Source organism: Octodon degus, unplaced genomic scaffold, assembly GCF_000260255.1.
Source record: "Octodon degus isolate 3935 unplaced genomic scaffold, OctDeg1.0 scaffold00173, whole genome shotgun sequence".
NCBI lineage: Eukaryota > Metazoa > Chordata > Mammalia > Rodentia > Octodontidae > Octodon > Octodon degus.
This window is the reverse complement of record NW_004524749.1, coordinates 200242-224625: the sequence shown is the minus strand read 5'-3', so window position 1 is coordinate 224625 and position 24384 is coordinate 200242. Positions and strand designations below refer to the sequence as shown.

Genomic DNA, 24384 nt, shown 5'->3' with positions numbered 1-24384 from the left:
TAGGAGCTTAGCTGGCTCAGAAAGTGTAAGAAGTGAGGACTGTGGAGAATACTCTCAGAGGATCACTGGGGAGTGTCTCTGAGGTGAAGGGGATTTCTCCCTGGAGCTGGTGCATCTGTCAGTGCCTTTCCCCACACATCTTCCCAAGGCCTGTCCAGCTCCTGAAGCAGGAGGTGTCTGGGAGCCCTGGGCTGCCACACAGACACCAGGCAATTTGATCTCCCTGGGGCTGGGCTTGCTGCTTCCCTAGAGCACCTCTTCTCTTCCTGCCCTTGAGAGTCAGGCTCTTCACTCGCACACACTTGTGGGGGTTGAGAAGGACTCCCTCACAGCAGCCGTTGCACACATGGGCCTAGTGCTGGCACCAACCAGCGAAGCTTGCTCCCACCACCTTCAGCCTCACAACTGTACTTGCCCTTTCTTTCTAGTCTTGACACAGCTTGACATTCTTCTTCATACCAGACCATATGTGGCTGCCTGGGTATGTTTTCATTTAACAGAGCACAGTGCCCCACCCAGGGGCTCTTGCAGAAGCCCCGCAGTCAAGCACAGGCCCACAGGCTGGCCCCTTCCCTGACCATCCCGTGGAATAGTAATTCACAGCACCACTTCTATTCCAGGAACACGGCTAAGGCCTGCCTTTCCACAAAAGCTCACATGCTTTAAAGACGCCATGACCATGTTGGAGGCTGCGTGTTCAGTCCTTTGTCTTCTGTAGACAGATTAATATTTCCCACTAGTCTTTATTGCATTCTCTAAAAAGCATCCTTTTGCAAAGCCCGTGAGTTTATCTAGCTGTAAAGCTTATGGCTAACTAATTATAAAAGCATTTCAAATACAAAGAAATGAAAGTGCAGATGACATTTGTCATCATCTTATTCTCCAGTCCTTCCTGCTCCGCGGAGAAGCAATTAAGCTTTTACCAGCACTTGCTGGAAGGTATTGCGACACCCAGTGTTTAGTCTTTATTATCTCTCATGGTCTCAAGTGCCATCTGCTAGACGCAAAGCTGATTAAGATTACTGCTCAGTGGCAACAGGCCAGCAGTTATTTATTTAGCAACTTGGAGAGCGCAGAAGAATCCATTTACTAAAGATTCTTGTTCCGCACCGTGGATTACTTACACACACACACTAAGTCACGGCTTTTGGACAGCTGTAGGGATTTTAACTGATAACCTAAAAATGAGTGAGGGTAGCATTTATTAAAATTAGTTAGCAAAGATCTTTTATCTTCTTGACAGGGTAGTCAAAGATTGAAGGCTCAATTATTTTCTCTAAAGAATTTGTTCCGCTCCCTGTCCTGAATCCATACCTTTCCTTTCCACTGAGGGGAAATAGAAGGCCCGCAGACAGATTCCTTGAAAGGAGTATTTCCTGCCCTGGGGAGCTTGTGAGGATAAAGCTAATAGCTGAATGACTTTAGTCACCTAATAGCAGCCGCCCTCCCTCCATCAGCCAAAATCTATTGACTGGAGCGTTGTACTGCAGTTGTAAATAGGAATTAGCGATGCAGAAACAGTAAAACTGAACAAAGAAGAATTTGGCCAGGTACCAGTTTAGATCTGCAGTAAAGACATACATGTGAGGCTGAGTCTTGAACTTTAAAAACGCAATCAGCCTCAAAAACAATGTTTAATCTAAAAAAAAAAAAAAAACAGCAATTTTCCTACCTGTTCTCTTTAAAACTAGGAAAATTAAACAGGGGATAATTGTATAGCAAAGGACTATAATACATAGCAAAAATAGCAGAAGGGTAGGTTTTTAAAACCTTTTCTAAAGCCAGCTATTGATAAAATCTAAAAATTTTTAGTGGAATTATAAAGTCTATGCATTGATCAGAAAGTGAACGTGGTAAAAGCCAGTCAGCACATAGATACTTTCCAAACTTCCCCATTGCCCAGGAGTTGTTCAGGAAGGTGTAAATCAGCCACTGCTTGGTTGCATGTGGGGCCCATAACATAGAGCCTAAATCTGCCTCCACTCAAACCTAAGAGCCAATAAAACTATTGTAGTGTTAACTACAATATTGAAGAAGACCTGAGTCTTCTTCAGTCCTACCGTGCTGCTAACTATATTCATTATAAAAGAAAGTGTTGCTCCATAACAGCTAGTAACAATAGAGTTAAGTAGGACCAAGTATGGTGTCTGGAATGTGATTCTGGAAGTCAGGAGTGCCGGGATGAATTAGAGTCCTTGGATAGATACCTGCTTCCTGTGTAATTCCACCTCCTGCTCATGATAAAGTGATGTGTCACCCATTCTCTTTGTCACTGGCTTGTCACTGAGACACAGTACTCAGCACCCACAACTTAGGAGAGGTTTTGGGGTGGCTTACAGTTTCAGTCCATGGTCAGTGGCTCCAAGGCAGAAGCAGCACGGTTGAACAGCCTGGGTAAAGGAAAGTTGCTCAAGCCATGGCTGCCAGGAAGGGACAAGAGGGAGCAGCTAGGAGCGACAGCCCTGCCCTGGGACCCACCTCCCAACCTCACATTTAGCTATAGATTCATCAATAGATCCATGGGTAAGCATAGTACCACACCTTCCAAGCACATGAAGTTGTGTGTGTGTGTGTGTGTGTGTGTGTGTGTGTGTGTGTTTGGTACAGGGTCTCCTTACGCAGCTCAGACTCATAGTGATCCTCCTGTTTTCAGCCTCCCCAGTGCTAGGATTACAGGCATGTGTCAACACGCCTGGTCTCTGTGGCTAGTTCAGTGCACCTAGGGTTGGGACCAGCGTGGCATGTGGTGCCAGGGATCAAACCCTGGTCCCTGCACTTGCTTAAGCAGGTACTTAGTCTGCAGAGATGTCTTGTGGGGGCACACATGAAGCTTTTGGAGGACATTCTAAACCATATCACCCATATTTGGGACCAAGATGTGATACATGACCCATGTTGACTGGTCAGAAATGGCAGGCACAGAAAATGACCATCACCTCTTTTCCCTTGTGCATAAAGGTGGGTGGTGTGTGTGAGGAGCCATGTTAAGGGTGGGCATTAGGGCATGGACCAAGTTTCCAACATGATCCTGTCCCATAAAATTAAATGGCCAGCCAGGCATGGTGGCGCATGCCTGTATTCCCAGCGTTTGGGAGACTGAGACAGGAAAATCTCTGTGAATTCAAGGCCAGCCTGGGCTTCTAGTGAGACCCTGTCTCAAAAGTGAACAAACAAAAATAAATAGCCAGGGCTGGGGATATAGCTCAGTGGCACAAAGCACCTGCCTGAGCAAGTGCAAGATCCTGAGTTCCATTCCCAGTTAAAAAAAAAAAAAAAATGGCCAGCAGAGTTCCCAGGAGCACTCTTCCCCAGTCATTCATAAAGCAATGCAATGTGCCCCTCGGATATTTGGTCACTTTTCCCTAAGTGCCACCCAGCGCTCACTAGCAAGTCCAGCTCCCTGGTCTTCATCTCATGGCTCCTTTGGCAGGTGACCGCTTGGTGTCAGTGCAGATGCTGAGTTATTCCTCTCCCCATCTCCACCTCCTATGTGGGAATCTTTTTTATTTCAAGACAGGGTCTTACTGATAGTTTAGGTTGGCCTTGAGCTCACTATGTAACTCAGCCTGGCCTCAAACTTGCAGCAATCCTCCTGTCTCAGCCTCCCAGCTGCTGGGATTACAGATGTGTGCCACCATGCCCCGTGCATCCTAATGTTTAATAAGACCCTTTGCATTCTCTAGGACAGCCATATTCATGAATAGACTTCTGATATAACTCCTAGTGAGGATGCTCAAGCCCGCTGTTTGAGAGACTGTTGTCAACTCAAACATAACTGACTCATTTTCTGACCAGTAGTGGGCGCTGGCTGAAATACGCCAAGAGCTGTATCAGGGCTGGATAATTGAGATTTCCCAAATCATGGTTTATTTGTAGTTTGGTTCCAAAATTCAAATATGAATCAATTATTACATCATTTGTTGTTCAGAGGATCTTGGAACTGAACACAGACTCACAGTGGTTAATTTATAGTTTGAGGCTGTGAAACTCAGCATACTTGGGATATGCAAATCTATGGATAGTTTTTTTAAATTAATGACTATGGATAAAGGCCTGTAATCAAAGTGAAGCCATTAGTGAATAACAACCAATTTAAAAATGGTATAATTAACTTAATTGCTATGTAAATAAGGTAAATCTTGAATTTCTAATTCCCTGCTGAACCTTAATGTCAAAGTTAATCGTCTTAGGAAGTAGTACCTGCGTTTCCTTAGCTGTAGGTACAGTTTATATTGGTTGCAAATGGTGTTTCATCATTTCTTTACTGGCTCTCAGCTTATGGTATAAATATGAAAATATTTCTTTACTAAGATCTTAATAAAAGATAGTTCTTAGATTAGTGGCTTGAGTGTGGACTGTTACTATTAGAAGCCAGGTTTGAAAGCTAAGTGACTTCCCCTATCTTTCTTCAAATTCTCAGATACTAATTTGCTTCAAAAGCTAGAGCAGCCTTATAAGACAAGTAATTAGAGCTGGATATGGTGGTGCATGCATGTGATCCCAGCCCTAGAGGAAGCTGAGGCTGGAGGATCACAAAGTGAAGCCCAGCCTGGGCAATTTAGGGACTTAATGAATCCCTGTCTACTGATAAAAAGCACTGAGGCTGTAACTCATTACAGAGCCCCTGGCTTCAATCTTCAGTGCCACAAAAATAAATTTTAAAAACTCAAATGAATAATTATCATTTGAAAGAATTTCTTGATATAGAAGTATGATATTTATCACTTAGCACCTCCACCCCCAAGTGTGCTGGGTTAAAACACAGATCATGTAACTGTGGCCACTCTATCTGCTCTAATTCAGTTTGTCCCAGTCCTTGTTGAGCACCCCTTAGAGAACCGAGGGCACAGGGAGTCAGGCCCATCTGAAGGGCTCTCGGTATTCCTCCTCTTCTGTCCCATCCCAGGCACAGCCCTCTGTGCCTGTCTTTCTGCCCCGTCCTGAGATAAAAAGGGACTGAGTTCATGGACTCGAATTGCTGCTCTTCCTCTGTTCCACTGTTTTTCATGTCCCTGCACTGTCTCAGAGCTGCTCTGTCCCCAGGGGGCCACACAGCACTGCTGTGGGAGATTGCTCTGTGCTCCCCGGCACTGGGGGCTCCAACACCTAAATACTCCTGCACACCACATGGAACGTTTCTGTGACAAACTATCATGTCAGAGACGTGGGCTGTGCTGTGGCCAGACGTTTAATTTTTTTGCATTGTGGCTTTAGAACTGCCTTGCAGTCTGGGTGTCTGGTTTAAATTTTGTAATTTTAAGGTCTTTGCTTTGTTCCTAGCTCTGGTAGTGGCTGTTCTGCGCTTCATACAACTGAAACCAAAAGTTCTGAACCCATGGCTGAACGTTAGCGGCTTGGTGGCGCTGTGCCTGGCCTCCTTTGGAATGACCTTACTCGGTAATTTTCAGGTACTTCACTCAACCTGTTTCACTTCCCTTCCACACTGGTGAGACCTTTGCTCATATGATTACAGCCACTGCAGTGGACTCTAGGTAGCCCATTCACTTCCGCATGAACCTGAAAAGCAGTGAGGAACTTTGGTTCTTAGTCGGCCCAGGGTCCCCTGGGAGCCCAGCGTACCAGGGAGCACGCTGACGGCGCACACTCTGGGGTTGGCCGATGTTGGGAAAAGCAGCTGCTAGAAAAGCCCTCTGTCCTCTCCAAAGGATCTCACAGAGGGTTACGTTGCTCTTGGTAACAAAATTGCCCTAATGTACCCTTCTAGAAAGGAATAGGATCTTGCCCTATTATAATTAAACACCAAGCATCCTGACTTAAGAAAGCTCGGATTTCAGATCAGCATACTCTTGGGGAAGTCAAGTCCGAAAGTCCAGAATACACGTAACTCATGTAAGGTGTCTGCTTCCTAGAATTTAGAATGCCAGGGCCACAACCTATAAGGATAATATCCCTTGCCAGTGTCATTGCCCTACTTTTGTCCTGGTGACTTCCTTTATGATCCTCCAGCCTATGTCACATGTAAGGGGTATTTGAAATATACAGTGAGAGCTGAAATTTAAAAATATAGTAATTTTTTTAAAAAGCACATTGTCATTAATCTCCTTAAAATACCCTTCTTTGAATACACTTACCCATTGTTCTGGCTACTTTCTAAAGCAGTTCAGGAAGTCCTCATGTGAGTGCTTAACAAGGTACAATCAAAACCATGGCTAGGGTCAGTGAGAAGGCTCAGTGGACTAAGCGCCTGCCCAGGCAAGCGCAGGGACCAGAGTTCGATCCGTGGCACCACATGCCACTCCGGCCCCACTCCGGTGCTCACTGAGTGGGCCACCAAGACCAGACGTGGTGGCACACGCCTATAATCCCAGCGCTGGGGAAGCTGAAAACCAGGAGGATCTCTATGAGTCCCAGCTGCATACTAAGACCCTGTACCAAGTACATTAAAAGTAAATAAAATATTAAAAGTCAATAAATAAATAAAATAAAACTATGGCTAATGCAGCTGCCACATGTCATCTAGCAGAAAGGCAGCTTCATAAAAACATGGCAGTCTGGGCTGCCCCACCTTGCTCACCCGACCTGGTCCCGTGCCACTTCTGGCTCTTCCCCGAAATCAAAATGGCCCTGAGAGGGAAACACTTTGAATTGATGCACAACATTGAAGCAGCCATGGCAGCACAGCTAGACGCCTATGAAAGAACACTTCAGCTGGGGATGTAGCTCAGTGGCCCAGCACCAGCCTGGCAAGCATGAGGTCATGCGTTTGATTCCTGGGACCAAAGAAAAAAAGAAAGAAGCCTTCTAGAACTGCTTCAGAAAGTGGCAAGAATGATGGGATAAGTTATATTTGAAGCGAGGGGAACTATTTTGAGAGGGGGATTAATGGCCATGCATCTTTACTGCAATACACTTTTAAAAATTTAAACACCCAGCCTACTTTTCAGTCACACCATGTATACTTGTGCTGATAGCTTTCTCCTTGTAAGCAAACACTGATCCTGACCTTGCTCCCTATCTGTTAAATAAACTCCAGATGGCCTAGATATTCAAGACTTCTAGCATTCTAAACCACTCAGGTGTTGCATATCTGTAATCCCAGCACTCTGGAAGGCTGAGGCAGGAGGGCCCCAAGTTCAATCCAACCTTGGGCAACTTAGTGACTGAGTGAGATCCTCTCTCAAAAAGGGCTGGTGATGTAGCTCAGTGTGAAGGCTCTGGGTTCAGTCCCCAGTACAGTACACATGCACACAACCCACGTGCACACATACAGCATTCAGGTGGATGTTTTCCATAACGTTCTCACTGACAGTGTGGTCATGAGTTTCCCTAGACCGTCTGGTCTAATCATTCATCCTGCTGACTCATCATTGAGACCCCCAAGTCTTCCCCTAGGCACGTAGTAGTAACCAAATAAGAGATTGTTTTTCTTGATAACTTGACAATCCCACAAGTCCCACTAAGTACTCCAAATACCACTGTGTATGAAGCTGGACCCCAGGAAGCTTTATTCTTCAGAATAAAGCTAGGGTGGTGGGAGTTTATCCCATTAAGATGCAGGAACATGGCTCATCTTCATTGCCACCTACACGGACCCCCTTGATGCCTCCCTGGTGCAGGGCAGCTGCTGGGATGTGCCCAGTCCCGCCACTCTGCCCACTGGAGCTGTGAGGAGTGTTGGGTACACATTTGCTTCTATACTAATAGTGCCAGTCAGCTTTCTGTTGCTGTGATGTACCACCTGGAAAAAAAAAACAGAGGACAGGTTTAAGGTGCATTTTCTTGGGGTCTTGTTTCTTTACTATTTTCTTTTTTAGTACCAGGAGCCAAACTCAGAGCCTTGCACTTGCCAGGCAGGCACCAAGCTGCTGAGCTACATCCCTGGGCCACAGGAAAGGTTTATTGTCATTCACAGTTCCAGTCCTTGATCACCTGGCTCCATGGCGGAAACACCACAGCAGAAGAGAGTGGTGATGATGAGCTGCTCAGGGAGGAGAGAAAGGCAGAGAGACGGGAGGAGGGGCCAGGGGTCACAGGCAGCCTCCACACCAGTGCTCTCCCTTCCACTGGCCTCACCTCTTGCCTCCCAGTCATATATCACATCAGGATCTCTAAAGTCCTCATAATACAGTCACTTGTTCAGGTGCCACCTCTGAATACTGAGGACCACACCCTTTGCCCAAGTCCCTGAGGGTCACTTCCTATCAAAACCGTAAAAAAAACTAAAGCCTTGGGGGAATCCCAGAGACTGGGTTGAAACACCGATATTCAGATCATAATTGCTGACCCCACAGTAGGACACTTGCCAGAATAGGGAGAATGAAGCAAAAACATGCATCGCCTGCCTGTGGAGAGCCTAGGGGACAGGTGTACGACCGAAGAGACGGGTTTTCTAGTCAGTGCCCTTCATAGTTGGGTAAAGTGTGAGCCATGGAGCTGTATTACTATTTTTTAAACTATGTTATAAAGATAATGAATAAAATAAATTGTGTATACCATGGAAAAACCAGCTTTCTAGAAGTAAAATTTAATTTGAGGAATCATTATTTTAAATACATTTTGAAAACTTCTCTTCTAAATTATGAGGTGAAAAGGTAGTTTCTTCCCCAAAAAAATGGAGGTTAAGGGTAGAGATGACACCTAGAACCAAAAACTGTGGGAAAAAACTATCAAGCCAAAGTCTACTGGTTTGATGCCATAATTATGCAACAGTATCAAACCACAAAGCATCTTTAAATCAGTATTTTTACCCTGGCTTAATAAGTATCTCTAACAATAGTTTTATTTTTTCCTCTATGTGAATTAAAATATATGTGTCAAAGGAATTTTAAGTGACATGTTTTTAAAATAGGAGTAATGATGAGGGATTTTACGTCACTCCACCCCAATGCAGTAACCTAAATGGGCCTCATGTAGCCAGGCAATGCTCCAGAAGCCTGGAGGCCTGTCCTTCAGTGGGTCTCTCTAGGTGTGGCCAAAGCTCAGGAGGTGGTTTCTGTCATGCTTATAGGAAAACAAAACCCAAGAATTCCCACTGGCAAGGAGTTAGTCCTGAGCCAGTTTTGTAGGAGTAAGAACAGCCCGAGGGGTATTCGCTGTCTGTGACAGTCGAATCTGGACCTGCCCGGAGCTGGCCATCTGTCAGGGACACATGGCCAAATCTCTGCTCTCATTTTCTTAGCCTGGAAAACAAAGCGTGGGACGTGGGACATGTGCTTGTGGCAACTTCGACATTTCCCTGCTTGTGCAATGCCTGGGTTGCTTTTCTTTTCCTTTTCCAAAGAGCTTTTCTGGGAAACAAACTCAAGGGCTAGACCACCACTGCTGGCCAGGCTTTGGCCATGGGAGGCGGTTGGAGGACTCTGATCTTTCCAAGTTGTCATCCCGTGGCCGAGCTCTCCCCTCACATATCCTACTGGCTTGCGGGTCTTCGATTTTTCTGGGTTTCCAAAGCCATTTTCTATTCATCCCTAGCTCGCGAATGATGAAGAAATCCACAACGTGGGAACGTCCTTGACCTTTGGATTTGGCACACTGACCTGCTGGATCCAGGCTGCCCTGACACTCAAAGTCAACATTAAGAACGAAGGACGGAAAGCTGGAATCCCACGGGTGATTCTGTCTGCACTGATCACTCTCTGTGTCGTCCTCTGTATCCTTTACCAGGAAAGATTCTTCTCTGGGGAGAGGAGCTGTCCGGGGAAGACGAGACAGTTGCCATTCTCAGTGGGTTAAGAGAACAGTCAGATCGGCTCCGAATCTTAAGACAAAGTTTGTGATTTTATTAAGTCCTGTTATGTCATTGAATTTTTTTGACCTCTAAAATGAATTTCAGGGCACAAAGATGTTTATATTGTTCAGGAAAATAAGTTTTCCTGGAAAACCAAAGGAAGAACTGATTTATTGCAGCATATAGTTTTCTGAAACACATACTGGAGATTTGGGACTATGACCATTTTCTTTCCTCCACTTAAAGTTTGAAATCAGTTGAGAACAGACACAAGGAGCCAGATGGGGATAAAGAAACTAACCCCCACTCAGCATAAACTTGGAAAGAGCGCCGCAGACCTCACCCTGGAAGTGACCTGACCCAGCCACAGCAGAGCAGCCAGAGGGGGCAGGTCCCTGAAAGGCTGGGCATGTGTGCTCCCCAGTGGGTCTCGGGGTGTAGTGCCAGCTGGCCGTGCTATGTGGCCGAGGCTGGCCTCAAGCTTGGGATTCTCCTGCCTCAGCCTCCCCACTTAGCTGGGATTACAGCTGCACAGCACCACACAAGGCTCATGTATTTAAGCGCTGTAGCCATCAATATTTAACTGCTCGGGCATTATTTCCAAGTGCTTTCAATGTACCAGCTCTTTTACCCCTCACCTAACTTGTAGCAATATGGACTCACACACATGTTACATTTGCCAAGGATCAGACAGTGTATAATGGGAATTCAGGCTCAGCTCTGGCACTGGGCCGCTGTGCTGGTCCCTGAGACAATGGCCTCGAAATACAAAAACACTTAGCTCTTTTCATTAGTGGGATGTTTGAGGTCTTTTATTTCTTCTTCCCTGTTATTTGATGGTTTTACTGTTTTCCTAAAGTTGTGCAGTCACGTTATAGAGAACATTTAAGGACTTAAAATTTATGCCAGAAAATTCGTCTCTTCCTAGGAATTGTTAAAGTACTTTCTGATGGGAAAAGTTGAACCTGCCAGGATGAGATAGAAGATTTATCCCTTCTTCATAAACTTAAGTAGTAAGCCAGCACTGCTTTGGCAGCACAGTACACACAGAGACTTTCCTTTAGTCCCAGTGTTGAAATTACATAGAACAATTCTGATTCCCATGGCTGCTGAACACTCAGAACCATTTCACGGTACTGGAGTAAATGGATTCAGATCTGCTCAAAAGAGTAGTTTGCCTGCTTGGCAAGCATGAGATCCTGAATTCGGTTCCCAGTCTCCTCACCACACCCCCGAAAGAGCAAAGTTTGACACAAGTAGTTAAACCTCTCTAAACAACTTCCCACATGGCCAGTCCTGGTGACTCACGCCTATAACCCCAACACTCCAGAGACTGAGGCAGGAGGATTGCCATGAGTTCAAGGGCAGCATGGACTATACCGTGGGACCCTGACACACACACACACACACACACACACACACACACACACACACAACTCGAAAGATTTTAGGTCTAAATTCTACAGACTGAATTAATGCTTTTTCTTTTTTCTCTTAGTGTATTTGGTAGAGGGTCTTACTATGTAGCTCTGACTCACAGTGATCCTTCTGTTTTGAGCCTCCCCAGCGCTGGGATTACAGGTGTGTGCCACCACACCTGGTCTCAGTGGCCAGCTCAGCATGCCTGCGGCTCAGGGCCGGTGTGCTATGTGGTGCCAGGGATCGAACCCAGGTCCCTGCGCTTGCCTAAGCAGGCACTTAGTCTACTGAGCTATCTTGCCAGCCCTACACTGAATTAATTCTAAACGTATTTAGTACTCAGTCCTTTGGCCTTTCACTATGGTCCAGGCATGGTGCACAAGCCTGTAATTCTAACACTCAGAAGACTAGGGCAGGAGGATCACTGCAAGTTCAAAGCCAGACTATGCTACACAGTTGAGTCAGAGGCCAGCCTGAACTACACAGGGAGACCCCATCTCAAAAAAAAAAAAAAAAAAAAAAAAAAAAAAAAAACCTAAAACATGCTATGAACTTCGCTCCATTTCCCAGTCTCTTTCCTCCATGCTACCACTATGTGTACATGTTCACACACACTCCAGAATAGGACTGTAGGGCTGGGGAGATAGCTCAGCAGAATTAGCACTTGCCAGCAAGTGCAGAGTCCTGAGTTCAATTCCTGGTACTGAAAAAAAAAAAAAAAAAAAGGATTCTATTGTTGCTTTATTGTCATTTTAATCGCACATTTGTATTTGGGCTCAAGTGTGAGTGTGATAGCAGAAATGAAACAAACCTAAATGTTTGTTGCTGGGACAAAAAAAAAAAAACTCTAGAAAATTAGAAGAGAAGTAGACACTACTTGTAGCCCTGCTGCCAAGTACAGCTCATATGGAGGTAGTTAGCAGTTTCATGTGCCCAGTATATTTTCTGCAGCTATAACTATGAATCTTGGGCCAGGGAGACAGCTCAGTGGCATAAGCGCCTGACTGGCATGTGCAAGGTCCTGAATTCAATCCATGGTACCACAAAAAGAACAAAAAACCGTGTGTGTGTGTGTGTGTGTGTGTGTGTGTGGCTGTGACTCTGTGGTCATCTGCAGCGAGAGCTGGTTCAGGTGCTGGCCCCTAGTTGTTCTGGAGCTGGCATCTCGCTAGCCAGGCTGCTGCGGTGTCAGAACACAGGCTGAACACAAGGCCTGGCCAGGAGTCAGCGTGCTTGGGCAAACCCCGCTCTGCCAGTTGCTACCTGCATGAGTGACTGCAGACAAGGTACCCCCTTGGCGTGGGTTTTGCTATTTTTACGCAACAAATGAGAAAAGGATTGCAGGGAAGATTCGGATGATTCCTGAAAGTTCCAAGGAGCAGTGCTGGCACCGAGAGCTCAGTATCACCATCTGGTGTCATTTGCAGGACTTGCCAGTGCCCAGCCAGTACTGCGAAGGGCCCTTAGCTAGTGAGGGCGACAGCGGACTGCCTGTGTCCCTTCCTTAACGGCCTCTCCCCAGACTTCATCCTCATGGCCCAGGACATCCACATGTACGCAGCCCGGGTGCAGTGGGGCCTGGTCATGTGCTTCCTGTCGTACTTTGGCACCTTCGCTGTGGAGTTCCGCCACTACCGCTATGAGATCGTGTGTTCCGAGTACCAGGAGAATTTCCTAAGCTTCTCCGAAAGTCTGTCCGAAGCCTCTGAGTATCAGACCGACCAGGTGTAGCCCGTCAGTCTGTCCTTGCTGGTGAGATTGGTGTGGTGGCAGGGGAGGGGCAGGAGGGCACGCTGACAGAAAGTGACACCTCGCTTCACGACACACTCCACACACACACACACACACACGCACACACACACACACGTTCATGGCTTTGTTTGCCAAACAAGCTTTGTAGGGCAAGTTGTTTCTTTAATGAAAAGCACAAGCCCTTGTGTGTCAAAGTACATGCTGTTACACTGAAAAATTATGCACACCAGAGCCAGAAGCTTGTGCATGGTCACCTCTGTCTCCTGCCCATCCCAGGACACTGTGCTCTTCTGCGTTCTGTGTCTCATGTGACCTCCCTCCCTTGGAGAAGGTGGGCCAGATGTGACAGGGGCTGATGCCCACTCCCTAAGTTGCCTTCAGGTCCCGAGGGCTTGGAACAAATACATGAGAAAGTTGTGACCCTCCTGGAGTGGATAATCGGTGTCATTTGCCTGGATGGACACTGGGTGGACAGGTGACCCTGAATAGCCCGAAAGAAAGCACGGACAGAACTTCCCCAGGAACACTGTCTTCACCATCACCCCGCAGTTGGCTGTGTGGCCCCAGTGAAAGGGGTCTGCGACTGTGTTCAAGGGAAGGTGCAGCCGTGATGGGCCCTGAGCCACAGTACCTGAGAAACACCCACAGATGTGAACATTCACAGGGACGTGGTCTGCGGGACCTGGCGCGGAGAGGGGTTTAATTTTGTTTCCACAGTAAGTCATGTACAGTTTTTGTTTTATAGTTCATGGTTTACCTTTTTAAAAAAAAAAAAAATAACAAAAGTAACTCATGAGTGTCCAGATTTCATGGATAAAGACAGGAGACCAAAGGCAAGAACTGAGCTTGTTTTGATTAAAACATGAAAATAGAAAAAAAAAAGTTTCCTGCAGGTTTGATGTTTGATGCTAAGAAAATATTCACAGAGAAATAGGAAGCAATCAGAACCTGTGGGGATAGAGAAAAAGCTCCTGCTGGATACTACACACAGAGAGGAATTTAGGGCTGGGGGTGCTGCTGTTTGCGTGGCGGTGAGGCCTGGGTTCCGCCCCAGCACCACACACACACACACACCCATGTAGGCATGCACGTTGTGGAGCATCTTGCTCCAAGTGAAATCCGGGGAGACTTTCTTAACATACAGCAATTGCTTCAATCTGATAAGTGTTAAGAATAAGGGTTTTTCACACTTGGAATTTACAAATTAAATGATTACCTTCTCCACAAATCACACTGGCACAACTCGTCCAAGGTGGTCCCCAGAGTTCAGAACTGCAGCAGTAGGGTTGAGTGTGGTGGGCTGTGCATCACAGAGCCAGAGACCAAGTGACAGGACCCCCGCCGCCAAACGCGCTGTTCTGAGAAGTCCCTAAATGTGCTTCGTAGGGGCCTGGGACTGCATGGACCGTAATGTGAAAAACACTGGCTTTTAAACTCACCCCAGAGCCTGCACTTCTGGAGGGCGTTGATGCGTCCTCACCCTCACTTCTCCCTAGCACAGTGCCTGGCACATTCTAGGTGCTCAATACATGTCGTTGGGAATTAATGATTATTTCTGAGTGTGGACAAAAGAATCCAAGAAACTGAAAGGTGAGCAAGCCAACAGAAGCTGCTTCACGAGAGACAGGACAAGAAGTGTGGAAAAAGGGTCGGCACTTACCTGTAAGGAGTAAGTGAACGAGAAAAGACATAGGATATTCGCCTAGTAAAGAGGCATCTTACTGTAAATAGTCCAAGGTGATGTTTATTAGCTTTGAATACTGCTTTTGGGTTTTTTTCATTTTTGTATTTTAAAAAGTTTATTAAAGAACAAAGATGTAAGGAGTTTTATTTTACACAATCAAAATTAAGCCGCTTTGGTGATGTACTTGTATACTTCTTAAGAGTCAACCAAGTAGCACCTGTCAGCAGCATCGAGCAACGGCTACCATTATCCATTGGGATCTGGCCACTAAATAAAAGTTTTATGCAGAATTCCGGTTTCCTAGTCTCTTAAACCAACTGTTTGTTTTCTGATCCTAAAGCACGTGTGAGGCAAGGGGTTGGGCAGCGTCTCCCAAGCCACCACATGGTGTTCTCTGCCTACCCTAGTTCTCCATCAAACTCCAGAGGTTTCAGTCACACAAAAGCATCGTTCCCATGCCAATCACAAGTTTGGGGGGCTGGGAAGATGGCTCAGTGGAATAAGCACTTCTCTGGCAAGCGTAAGAGCCTGAGTTCAATCCCTGGTTTCACCAAAAAAATAAAAATAAAAACAAGTTTGGGGTCCACTGGTTGCCCTTACTTCTGTCCACCTGGTTACAAGTTTGCTAGTAACAGACTTGCAGGAACTCAAAAAAATACTTACAATTTGCTGGCCTACTATAAAGGCTGTAACTCAGGAACAGCCAAAACGAAGACACCCCAACTTCTTGTCCCCTCTGAGTGTGTATCACTGGGAAGTTCTCCCAACCTCCATGTCCCATGTTTGTGTTGCAGATTGCCCTGTCCAGATGCCTGAGGTGGGTGGGCCGGAGCTCTGAGTGTTGGGGCTGTGGACGGTCACACCCGAGGCTCTGGGTGCCCACCTGAGTTCCCACATTGCATCCTGGTAGGATTCCAAGGGTACAGAGCCACTGCTATGCTCAGTACACTCTAAGGGTCTTAGAAGATCAGGAAGTAGGGACCAGGACCAAACAGATGTGTGCACCATGGCATGCATCTAAATACTCAGCTCAGCTTGGAGCTGAAAACATCCACATGGGAGGCCAGGGCCAGGGAACCTGCACTGGGGTGTGTGCTCCTGCCTGACCAGGAGGCCAAAGTTTGCGATGCTAAGCCATGTTTCTGGAGGTCTCCAGGCTAGTCTCCTGAAGAAGAGATGTTCTAATGGCTAGGGAGAAATATTTGAAAACTAATGTTAATATTTTAAAGTTTTTTAAAAAATATTTTAAAGTTTTAATAGTTTTTCATTTAATAAAAAACTGACAGAGGTGCACTTGTTTGATTTTCTTTATCCTTTGTTTAGAAAAGACTTTCATTTCCTGAAATTTGTGATCTTACTTGTTATACACGGAACCTGGACCAGCAGTATTTATTTGTGTCAGGAGAGGCTGGGTTTTACTGTGCCAAGATTAAACTAACCAAATTGGATTTCTTTCCTTCCTTCCTTCCTTCCTTCCTCTCCACCCAGCGCTTCCATCTGCAGTTCTCACCCACCTCTCTGCTGGAAGCATTTTCTCCTCACGCCTCCTGGAACACCTTGCCCTTTGAATGTGCTTCCTGCCCCAGTGTCCTTCCTCCTTCCCAACCTGGATCTTCTGAGATTCCAACTCTGGAGCACCTCGGCGCTCGGCAGCTGGCACTCTTCCTTTCTACACTTGCCCTCCTGGTGCCCTCACCTAGTGCCTGAGCTGCACCTGCGGCCCGTGCTGCCATGAGTTCTCCAGCCCAGGCCCCCCAGCCCAGGGCCAGGCTGTGCACTCTAGCTCTACAGAAGGCCTCGGGAGGCAGCACGCTGACCTTTGCCTGTGAACTCATCCTTCGTCTTCCTGTCTGTTAGGGACGTGCATCTTTCATGCACTCACCCAGACTGCTTTTCCTTTACTCTTTCTCTCACAGCCCAAGTCTGTCGGCAAACCCTGTGTGCTCCATTTTCCACTGCCTGCTGCCCTCCTCACCTGGTCGGTCTGTGCTGCCTCTATCTCTGGACTTCTACAAGCCGCACAGGTTGTTCTCTGCTTGCAGCCTGTCCTCATGAGCTGTCAAAACCACCATCACTTCTCTGCTAGAACCCTTCCCATGGCTTCCCCAGGGCTGACTGAGCACATGAATCACTCAACTCCCAGGCTCCCTGACAGCTCCACGAGACCCACCTGGACCCCCCTTCTTGCTCTGCTTCAGGCTCTCCATGTTTTCCTCCAATCCCCATGGACAGCCTCCCTCCAAATCTTAAATCCTCATCTTCTTCACTTACTTGAATGTTACTCTCGGGCCCCTGAGCCCTCTTTGATTAGTTACAATTCTAACATCATAACCCTTAACATGCTGTGCTGTTTTCTGACTCTCCAGCCCCAAAATGAAAATTCCAGGAGGCAAGACTTTCCACCTGTCTTTTACCCAGCACTGGAACAGAACAGAATTCATTGTTAGATGCTCAGCCTGTACTTCTAGGGGTGCCTGCAGCCTGGTCTGAGCAGCTCAGTATTCAAGGCATCCAGGAACCAATGTTCACATTTCAGAGATTACAGATATTAGGAGGATACCAATGTCTTTCTGTTTGTCTAAGCAAACAGTTTGCAGCGCCTCCAGGCGGAAGCTCTGGAAAAAAGTGTTTTTATTTTATGATCCCAGCAAGCAGTTCCTGGGAAATGGCCACTTTTTCAATAGGGCCTGAGGTATCCTTACACAAACTGTCAGTACCTGATTTCCTCTCCTGTGGCTTCCAAACCATGCACTGAGGCCAGCTGGGTCCTTAGCTGAGGAAATCGGGATGTAGTTCATGTCTGTAGGACAAGTAGCTGAGCCAGCCCTGAAGGTCGCACTTAGTGCTCCACATCTAACTCCACCACAAGACTCCCTCCGCAAATGCTGTGTGGGAAGGGATTAAGGCAAAGGCACGATGTGCTTAATGGATATTCCTGGAGAGCAGAGTGAGGGATTTACTTGCCAGCCAATACTGGAATAACATCTAATGCCTCTAGGCTGATGCAAACCAAATTTAGATTTGTAGCCAGGGAGAGAAGAGGAGCTCAAGGGAAGGCTCTGATTAAATCCAGGATCAAAGTGGATTCCGTGACTACAAGCACTCCAGGCCAATGGCGGCTTGCTTTTGTGTCATCCTAGTAGGAGAGCTTTCTCAAGAGATGCCGGACTGCCGTATTACAACTGTAAATGGTATCATTACTTGCCCCTGAAAGGCTTTAAACACTACCTTTTTTTTACAATTTTTAACTTTTGTTTTGAGACAGGGTCTCAACTGTATAACTGAAGCTTGCCTTGCGTTCAAGAACAGCCTCAGCCTCCTGACTCCCGAGATTACAGACATGCACAACACGACCCTCTTACTAGTGTGACACCTGTAGGCTCCCTGCCTATGACCAGCAGTGTCTTCCTGGGGGTTATAGTGAACACTGCAACCTCATGCACATCTAATTAGGATGGAAGAAAAAAAAAAAACAAGAGGCACAAGCCAAGCCTGGGCAATGCAGCAAGACCTTGTCTAAATGAAAATATAAGATAGAAAGGACTGAGGGTAGAGCTCAACGTGAAGGTCCTGGGTTCAACCCCTAATTCTGCAGAAAAATAAGAAACGAGGGACTATGAAAAAACAACAGTGTGCTTGGTTACCTCTGAGTGGAAGAGTCTGAACCTCTGAGGTTTCAAGCCTGAATGGCAGGACGATGGGAATAACCAGATCTAGGAAGAGAGGAGATGTCAGTGCTGGGAGGGAGAATAATGTGACAGTGCTCTGGAGGTTCCTGACTGTGGAGGCAAATGTGGCTGAGAAGCCCAAAGGTACCAAAAGGTATGAAAAGCCCTGGCTGCTGCTTGGGAACTGTTCTAGTTCTGTAGCTGCTCCACCAATTACCACAAAATGCAGTGCCATAAAAGTGGTGCTTATCATACCCATGGAGTCCATGGGTCAGGACCTGATGGACAGCGGGCCAGCCTGTACCCGTCCGGGCACCCGGGTCTGCATGGAAGGCAGCGGCTGAAGCCTCGGGCAGGGAGACCTCTGGTCCTCTCAAGAAGGGGGACTCACTGGCTTCCCCAGAAAAGGGCTTGACCCCAGCTCTTGAAAAACAGCGCTCCAGGTCATAAGCAAGCCTGAGGAGATAGCTTCGTCATGAGCCAGCAGGAGACTGGGAGGAGGGAACTGTGTCAGCGTAACATTGTCAAACTCAGCTAAGGTCTGTGAAAATGGAGGTGTAGGAGACACCAAAAGTCTGCCCCCATAACAACAACTAAACAGTAACACTACCCAAAATACATTTTATACAACTTTAGAAACTAACAAGTATCTTGCAGGAAGCAGGGAGTCACTTAATCAAAACCTAGCCGAATCTCAGTAAAACCCAGGAACTCAGTGGTGTTAACTGACCCTGGTCTCACATTTGCGCTCCCCACTGGTGGCTTTGCAGGCTGGTGCAGTGACAGTGCCCGGCAGAGCAGGACATGCATCTCACTCATGTAGGATTCTGGTTCTTTTCAACAGTGCACTAGACTGCTTGCCTCTCACACGGGAGAGAAAGACACATGCCGGTTCTCCTGTTCCTCTCATAAGGCCACCAAACTTCTGGGATTAGAGCCCTATCCTCATGATCTGACTTGGTCCTCTAGCCCAGGTGCAGCCACACAAGGACAGTGATGGTTAGGGCTTAACATCCGAATCTGGAGCAGCCTGGTCCACAGCACCTCGGTGGACAGCTCCCTGGGCACAGGCTTAAGGGTAATGTCTGCCTGGGCAGCCGCCCACTGGCCTCAGGTAGAGTTAAAGAAATGTGTTAATCATGGCTACCTGGAATGTCAGGTGACAGCCCAACCAAAAACCTTTGATAGGAAAGTCTGCTTGAAGAATGAGACACTTTGGTGAATCAAGAGTTTAAAAAGCTTTGACATATTTTTGGTGGTATGGGCTGTCCCTCCCTACCACTCCAATATATGTAAAAATCCTAATCCCTAGCAACCTAGAATGCAACCTTATTTGGGAACCACTGTGTACATAATTACAATGAGCTCACACTGGATTAGGGCACAGGATGAAAAAACATGAGGTGAAGTAAAAATTGGAGGAACGACTGTCACCAGGAGCCCCTCAGTGCTCCAGTGGAATCAACCAGGCTTCAGTAAGAAACAAGTATCTGTGGCTTTATGCCTTTTGGGGCACTTCGCAGCCCTGGGCAACTAACGCAAGGGGTAAATATTAAAAGACAGTATCAATGTATCTATTGTTACTCCTTATTCTTTTCCCCCACATTTGATTTAAAAGACAACTGTATAAAATGATGATAAATCTATGTTGATAGGCACATGTGTACGGAAGGCTATTTTTTTGTTTTTTGGTGGTACCAAGGATGGAACTCAGAACCTTCCGCTTGCCAGGCAAACACTTACTCCACTGAGCTATCTCCCTGGCCCCAGAAGGCTGATCTGCAACAATAACTGCAAGCAGGGGAAGGAAATGGAGTTACAGAAGCAAGACTTTGTCCTGTACTGAAACCAAAGGAATGGTAACTGGAGCTAGACTTTATACAATGAGACATTAATTGTAATCCCCAAAAAAACTAAGGGAGATGACTAAAAAATACTCAGTAAAAGGCATGACAAGAAAAAGACATGCTAGAAAATATCTACTTAACACAAGAAGGCAGTAATGAAGAAATTAAAAATGATTTAACAAATACAGAAATCAACAGAAACGTGAAGCCCTGAGTTGAGTGCGCACCACCTTCTTCGCTACCTCCTCTCCCCGTCATCTGGTTTCTGCTCTCCGTCATCTGGTTTCTGACATCTAGCCATTTTCCCTCTCCTTTGCTGGTTCCTCCCTTGGCCCAATCTCTACTGTGGGAACCTAAAGGCTCTGCCTACGCCAGTGAAGACAAATCTTTTAGATCCAATGATACAGACAGCCTGCTGTGGTGCATGTGCCACAGGCTCCCCACCACTGGTCCAGGTTCTCTTTTCTCAACAGACTGCATGTCCCACAGCTTTCAGTAGCCTCTGTGCCAATGAACTCTCCAACCTGGTCTTCAGCCAGGTCAGGATCCTGAATTTGAAACTTTCAGTTGCTCTTTGGTCACCTACATCACTGAGCACTGTCCTCTCATAGCTTGTTATGCCAGTGGTACAGCTGTTCTTTAAAAACAAACAAAAAAAAACCCTACTTTTGGGGGCCTGCCAGTTAGCCCAGTTGTTTAAGTGCCTGCTTATGCAAACACAGTCAGGAGCAGGATACTGTGGTTTGATCCCCAGATCCTCATGCCTCAGCAGACCTGCCCTTAAGGCATCCTGAGCCAGCCCCAAAAAAAAAAAAATCCTTCTGTTCCTCCAATAGTGCATCTATCCAGTTGCTCAAACTAAGAGTCCAAAGGTGACCTTTTCAGATCCAATCTATCAACAAGGGCAGCCACTGATAGCTCTGAATTATTCCAAATGTATCCATCTCTGTTTGGACTATTGTATCCTAAAGCAAATTACTACCTTCCTTATTTCGGTTTTTACAATAGCCTTCATCTTAGATCCAGCAGACTGGCTCTCTTAAGTGCCATTTTACCTGCTAACTGGAGAAGTTGGAAGATCTCACATTAGAGTTCCAGGCTGAGCTGGACGCTGGCAATGACATGCAGAAGCAGTTGTAAAGACAGGCAAGACAGAGGCAACCTTCCCAAAGCCACAGCTGTTGCTAAGCAACATCACAGGTCCTTAGCCAGCTTTCCCAGGCGTGTTGGAAGCAATGGAGGTGGGCACTCGAATGCCCTGCTGCAGTGTGCTTCACCACAAGAGTCCAGGCGTAGTTCCCTTAGCTATTCTTCTAGACCTTCCACTTATTTTGAAAATCATCTTACTCCTTGCTTTATATTCCTTTCTCACTAAAATACCCCTGAAGAGGCTTTGGTTCTTTCAACCCTGATACACGTACCTGGGTCTTGCACCCACCTTTTTTTTTTGGCCATTCCTGGGCATTGAACCCAAGGCCCTGTCACTGAGCTGCATCTCCAGCCTGTTTTGTTTTAGTACTGGGAATCAAACTCTAGACCTCGTGCTTGCCAGGCAGGCACTGTGCTGCTGAGCTATGTCCCTGGCCCCTCCAGCCTTTTTTTGAGACAAGTTCTTATTACACCACCAAGTTGCCCAGACCGGGATTTCTCCAGACTCAGCCTCCCGGAGTGCCAGGATTCCAGGGGCGCGCCCCCGTGCCAGGCGTTCCTGCAGTCACTCTTGCTCACCTATAACCCATTCTTTACCCAACAAAGAAGTCCTTAAAACTGTAAATCACTCAGAATCTTCTATTCAGCATCCTCCAGGGACTCCCTGCCATGCCTAGACTACAATCCCAACCCTTTCCTGGACGGCAGGCCACCGTCAGCTTCTCCATCCGTGCACCTCTCCAAGGCACCCAGCCACCAACTTGCAGTCCTCATAGTGCGCCACACAGCTCCATGTGCACAGGCTGCTCTTGCCTGGCACCTTCAGTGATCACCTTTCCTGCATTTCCTGGTAGAAAGTCTGTTTCCATGTTCTCTGCAGAACACTTACTAATACTATCTCATATTCTGTAGTCTTTGAATAGATGTGAAGACAATGTGCATGCTGTAGACGCTTAATACTTAATAATGTAGATTTAGTTTGCAAAGACGACGAATTTTACTTCTGTTAGGGTCAGTCTGAATGCAATAGCAAAACTTTACTCAAATATCAGCCAAAGGATATCATTTTGCCGTCAAGGAGAGCATGGTGGGACAGCAAACGGCTTTGGCACTTATTATTTTAACTTTTATTCCGACAGGAATGAAAAAGATCTGAAAATAAACTCTCTTCATACTGCTCCTGGAAAAACTACCCCAAGTCACTCATTTTTTTAAATTTATTTTTTCATTTTTTAAAATGTCTCAAGGATAGTCAGCGAAAGGGACAGAAATGGCTAGCACGAGGCTGGCGAGATAGCTCTGCACTCCAAAGCGCATGCTTAGGCAAGCGGCAGGGACCACGGTTCGATCCCCAGCAACACATGCTGCACCAGCCCCTCATGAACTACACTCATTTTCCTCTCTGGCCGCTCTTCCTTAGCCTCACACCCCACAGCTGGTGGCCTCCACTTGAGAAAAGTCTGCAAAGACAGTGCCATCTGCCGGGCAAAGCCTGCAGTGCACCAACCCGGCGACAGGCCTGTGGCAGTGAACCCCTCCTGCAAGTCCAGAGGGGTAGGGCTTCCCTGAGGGCAGCTTTCCAGAATGTGGGCAAGGAGGCCCAAAGGTTACAGTGCCCGCCAGCTTGGGAAATCAGGACCACCCTGGGAAAGAGAAAACTGAACCAGGCCTGGATTAACTGGAAGGAGACGACACAGAGCCACACTTCCAGAGTCCCTCGCACCCCTTAGTCTCTGCAAACAAGATGCCAAGGAAACGCTTTTACACTCCTTGACAGACATTCCAAATGGTTTTTTTTTCTTCTTCTTCCTGCCTGAAGTCCACAAGTTTATTTGGATTTACCTCTTAATTCACTGCTCTGCATGTTTGCGGACTCAGGGTAGCCCTGAGTTGTGTCCTGGGCCCTTTGTTTATTGAGACATGTTCTCACGAGGCCAGTCAGTTACTGTGGGCGCCCATTCATGATCCTCCTGCTCTAGCCTCCCAGGAATCCTGTCCCGGGGATTACTGGCCTGTGCCATCACATTCCACTTCACTACTCCCTTTCTTAGGTTATAAGCAGAAGCAGCCTTCCCACTTTACTCTTTAGGTCCTTCCAAAGAGCCTTTCATCACACAGCTAGAATGGTTTCTTTGAATCTAGAACTTTTTGCTCAAGTTCTCCCCCATTCTGACAACCTGAGGCTCACATTCCACCTTGCTCTTACCTCCTCCACTGGCTTTTCTGTCCTCATTCCTCAGAGTGAACTGCAGCTTTCCTGAGGTATTCCCCAGGGCCGTCAGGGCCTCTTTACTCCCACCCTGGCTGGCTAGAACTGAGTGCCTCGACTGCTTCCGAACTTCCAGCCTAGGGCTCATTTCTTCCTTACTCCTCCAGTTTCCTTTACTATGGCTAAGGGGCACTCTGCTATCTCCTTTGCCTATGCACTTCCAGAAAAGTGAACGTCTTCTCACTGCCATTCGTGATTTCATCATTTACAGATTTCTCCCATTTCTATGATTAATTTAAACTTATTTCTGTTTTTCTATACTTGTATACTTTTATACCCTCTAGATTTGATTAGCTTCTAGATCAAATTAACACTATAAAATATTCCAAGTCTGTCACTGTCCTCTCATATTCATAAGATTACTTCCTTTTCCTAATTCAAAGCATTCCTAAAGTTATTCCTCCAGAATTCCTTAGTTTTTGTTTAACTAGGAAAACAACTGCCTTCTTCAAGCATCATCTAATACACTTACAAGATTCCCCAAAATTTTAAACCCCACTCATGCGCTGAATCTTTACTACCCAAACGAAACCCTAACCACCTGTGCATACGTGATTCATATGCCAGTCGGGAGGCTTCCTGGGGCGCCCCATGAAATATGCACACACCACACTTAATTAAGACAAACATGAAAATGAAAGCATTGGTTTTTCAACCCTCTAGTCTCAGCTTCTCTTTTGCTTCTGGCAGGAAGTGATACAGTTCAGCCACTTGTATAAAGGTTATGAGAGGGGCCAGAGAGATGGCTCAATAGAATAAGTGCTTGCCTGGCAAGCGCAAGGGCCTGAGTTCAATCCCTAGTTCCACCAAAAAAAAAAAAAAAAAAAAAAAAAAAAAAAGAAAAAAAGAAAAAAACTTAAGAGAAAAAAATGCTTTTATTAATCACAACATGAAACTGACGTGAAATT

At 46.5% G+C, this 24384-nt stretch overlaps 1 protein-coding gene across 6 annotated transcripts in view; it reads left to right on the top strand.

The window, feature by feature from the left end:
* Tmem150c (transmembrane protein 150C) overlaps positions 1-13741 on the top strand; it is a 93914-nt gene extending 80173 nt beyond the window's left edge. For all 6 annotated transcript variants that reach the window (XM_023703496.1, XM_023703498.1, XM_023703497.1 and 3 more), the window contains 3 exons: positions 5281-5408; positions 9433-9610; positions 12630-13741. In XM_023703496.1, coding sequence (XP_023559264.1) covers positions 5281-5408; positions 9433-9610; positions 12630-12838 — 515 coding nt within the window. In that variant the 3' untranslated portion in view covers positions 12839-13741. The remainder of the gene's footprint in view (positions 1-5280; positions 5409-9432; positions 9611-12629) is intronic.
* Positions 13742-24384: the final 10643 nt, after the last annotated feature.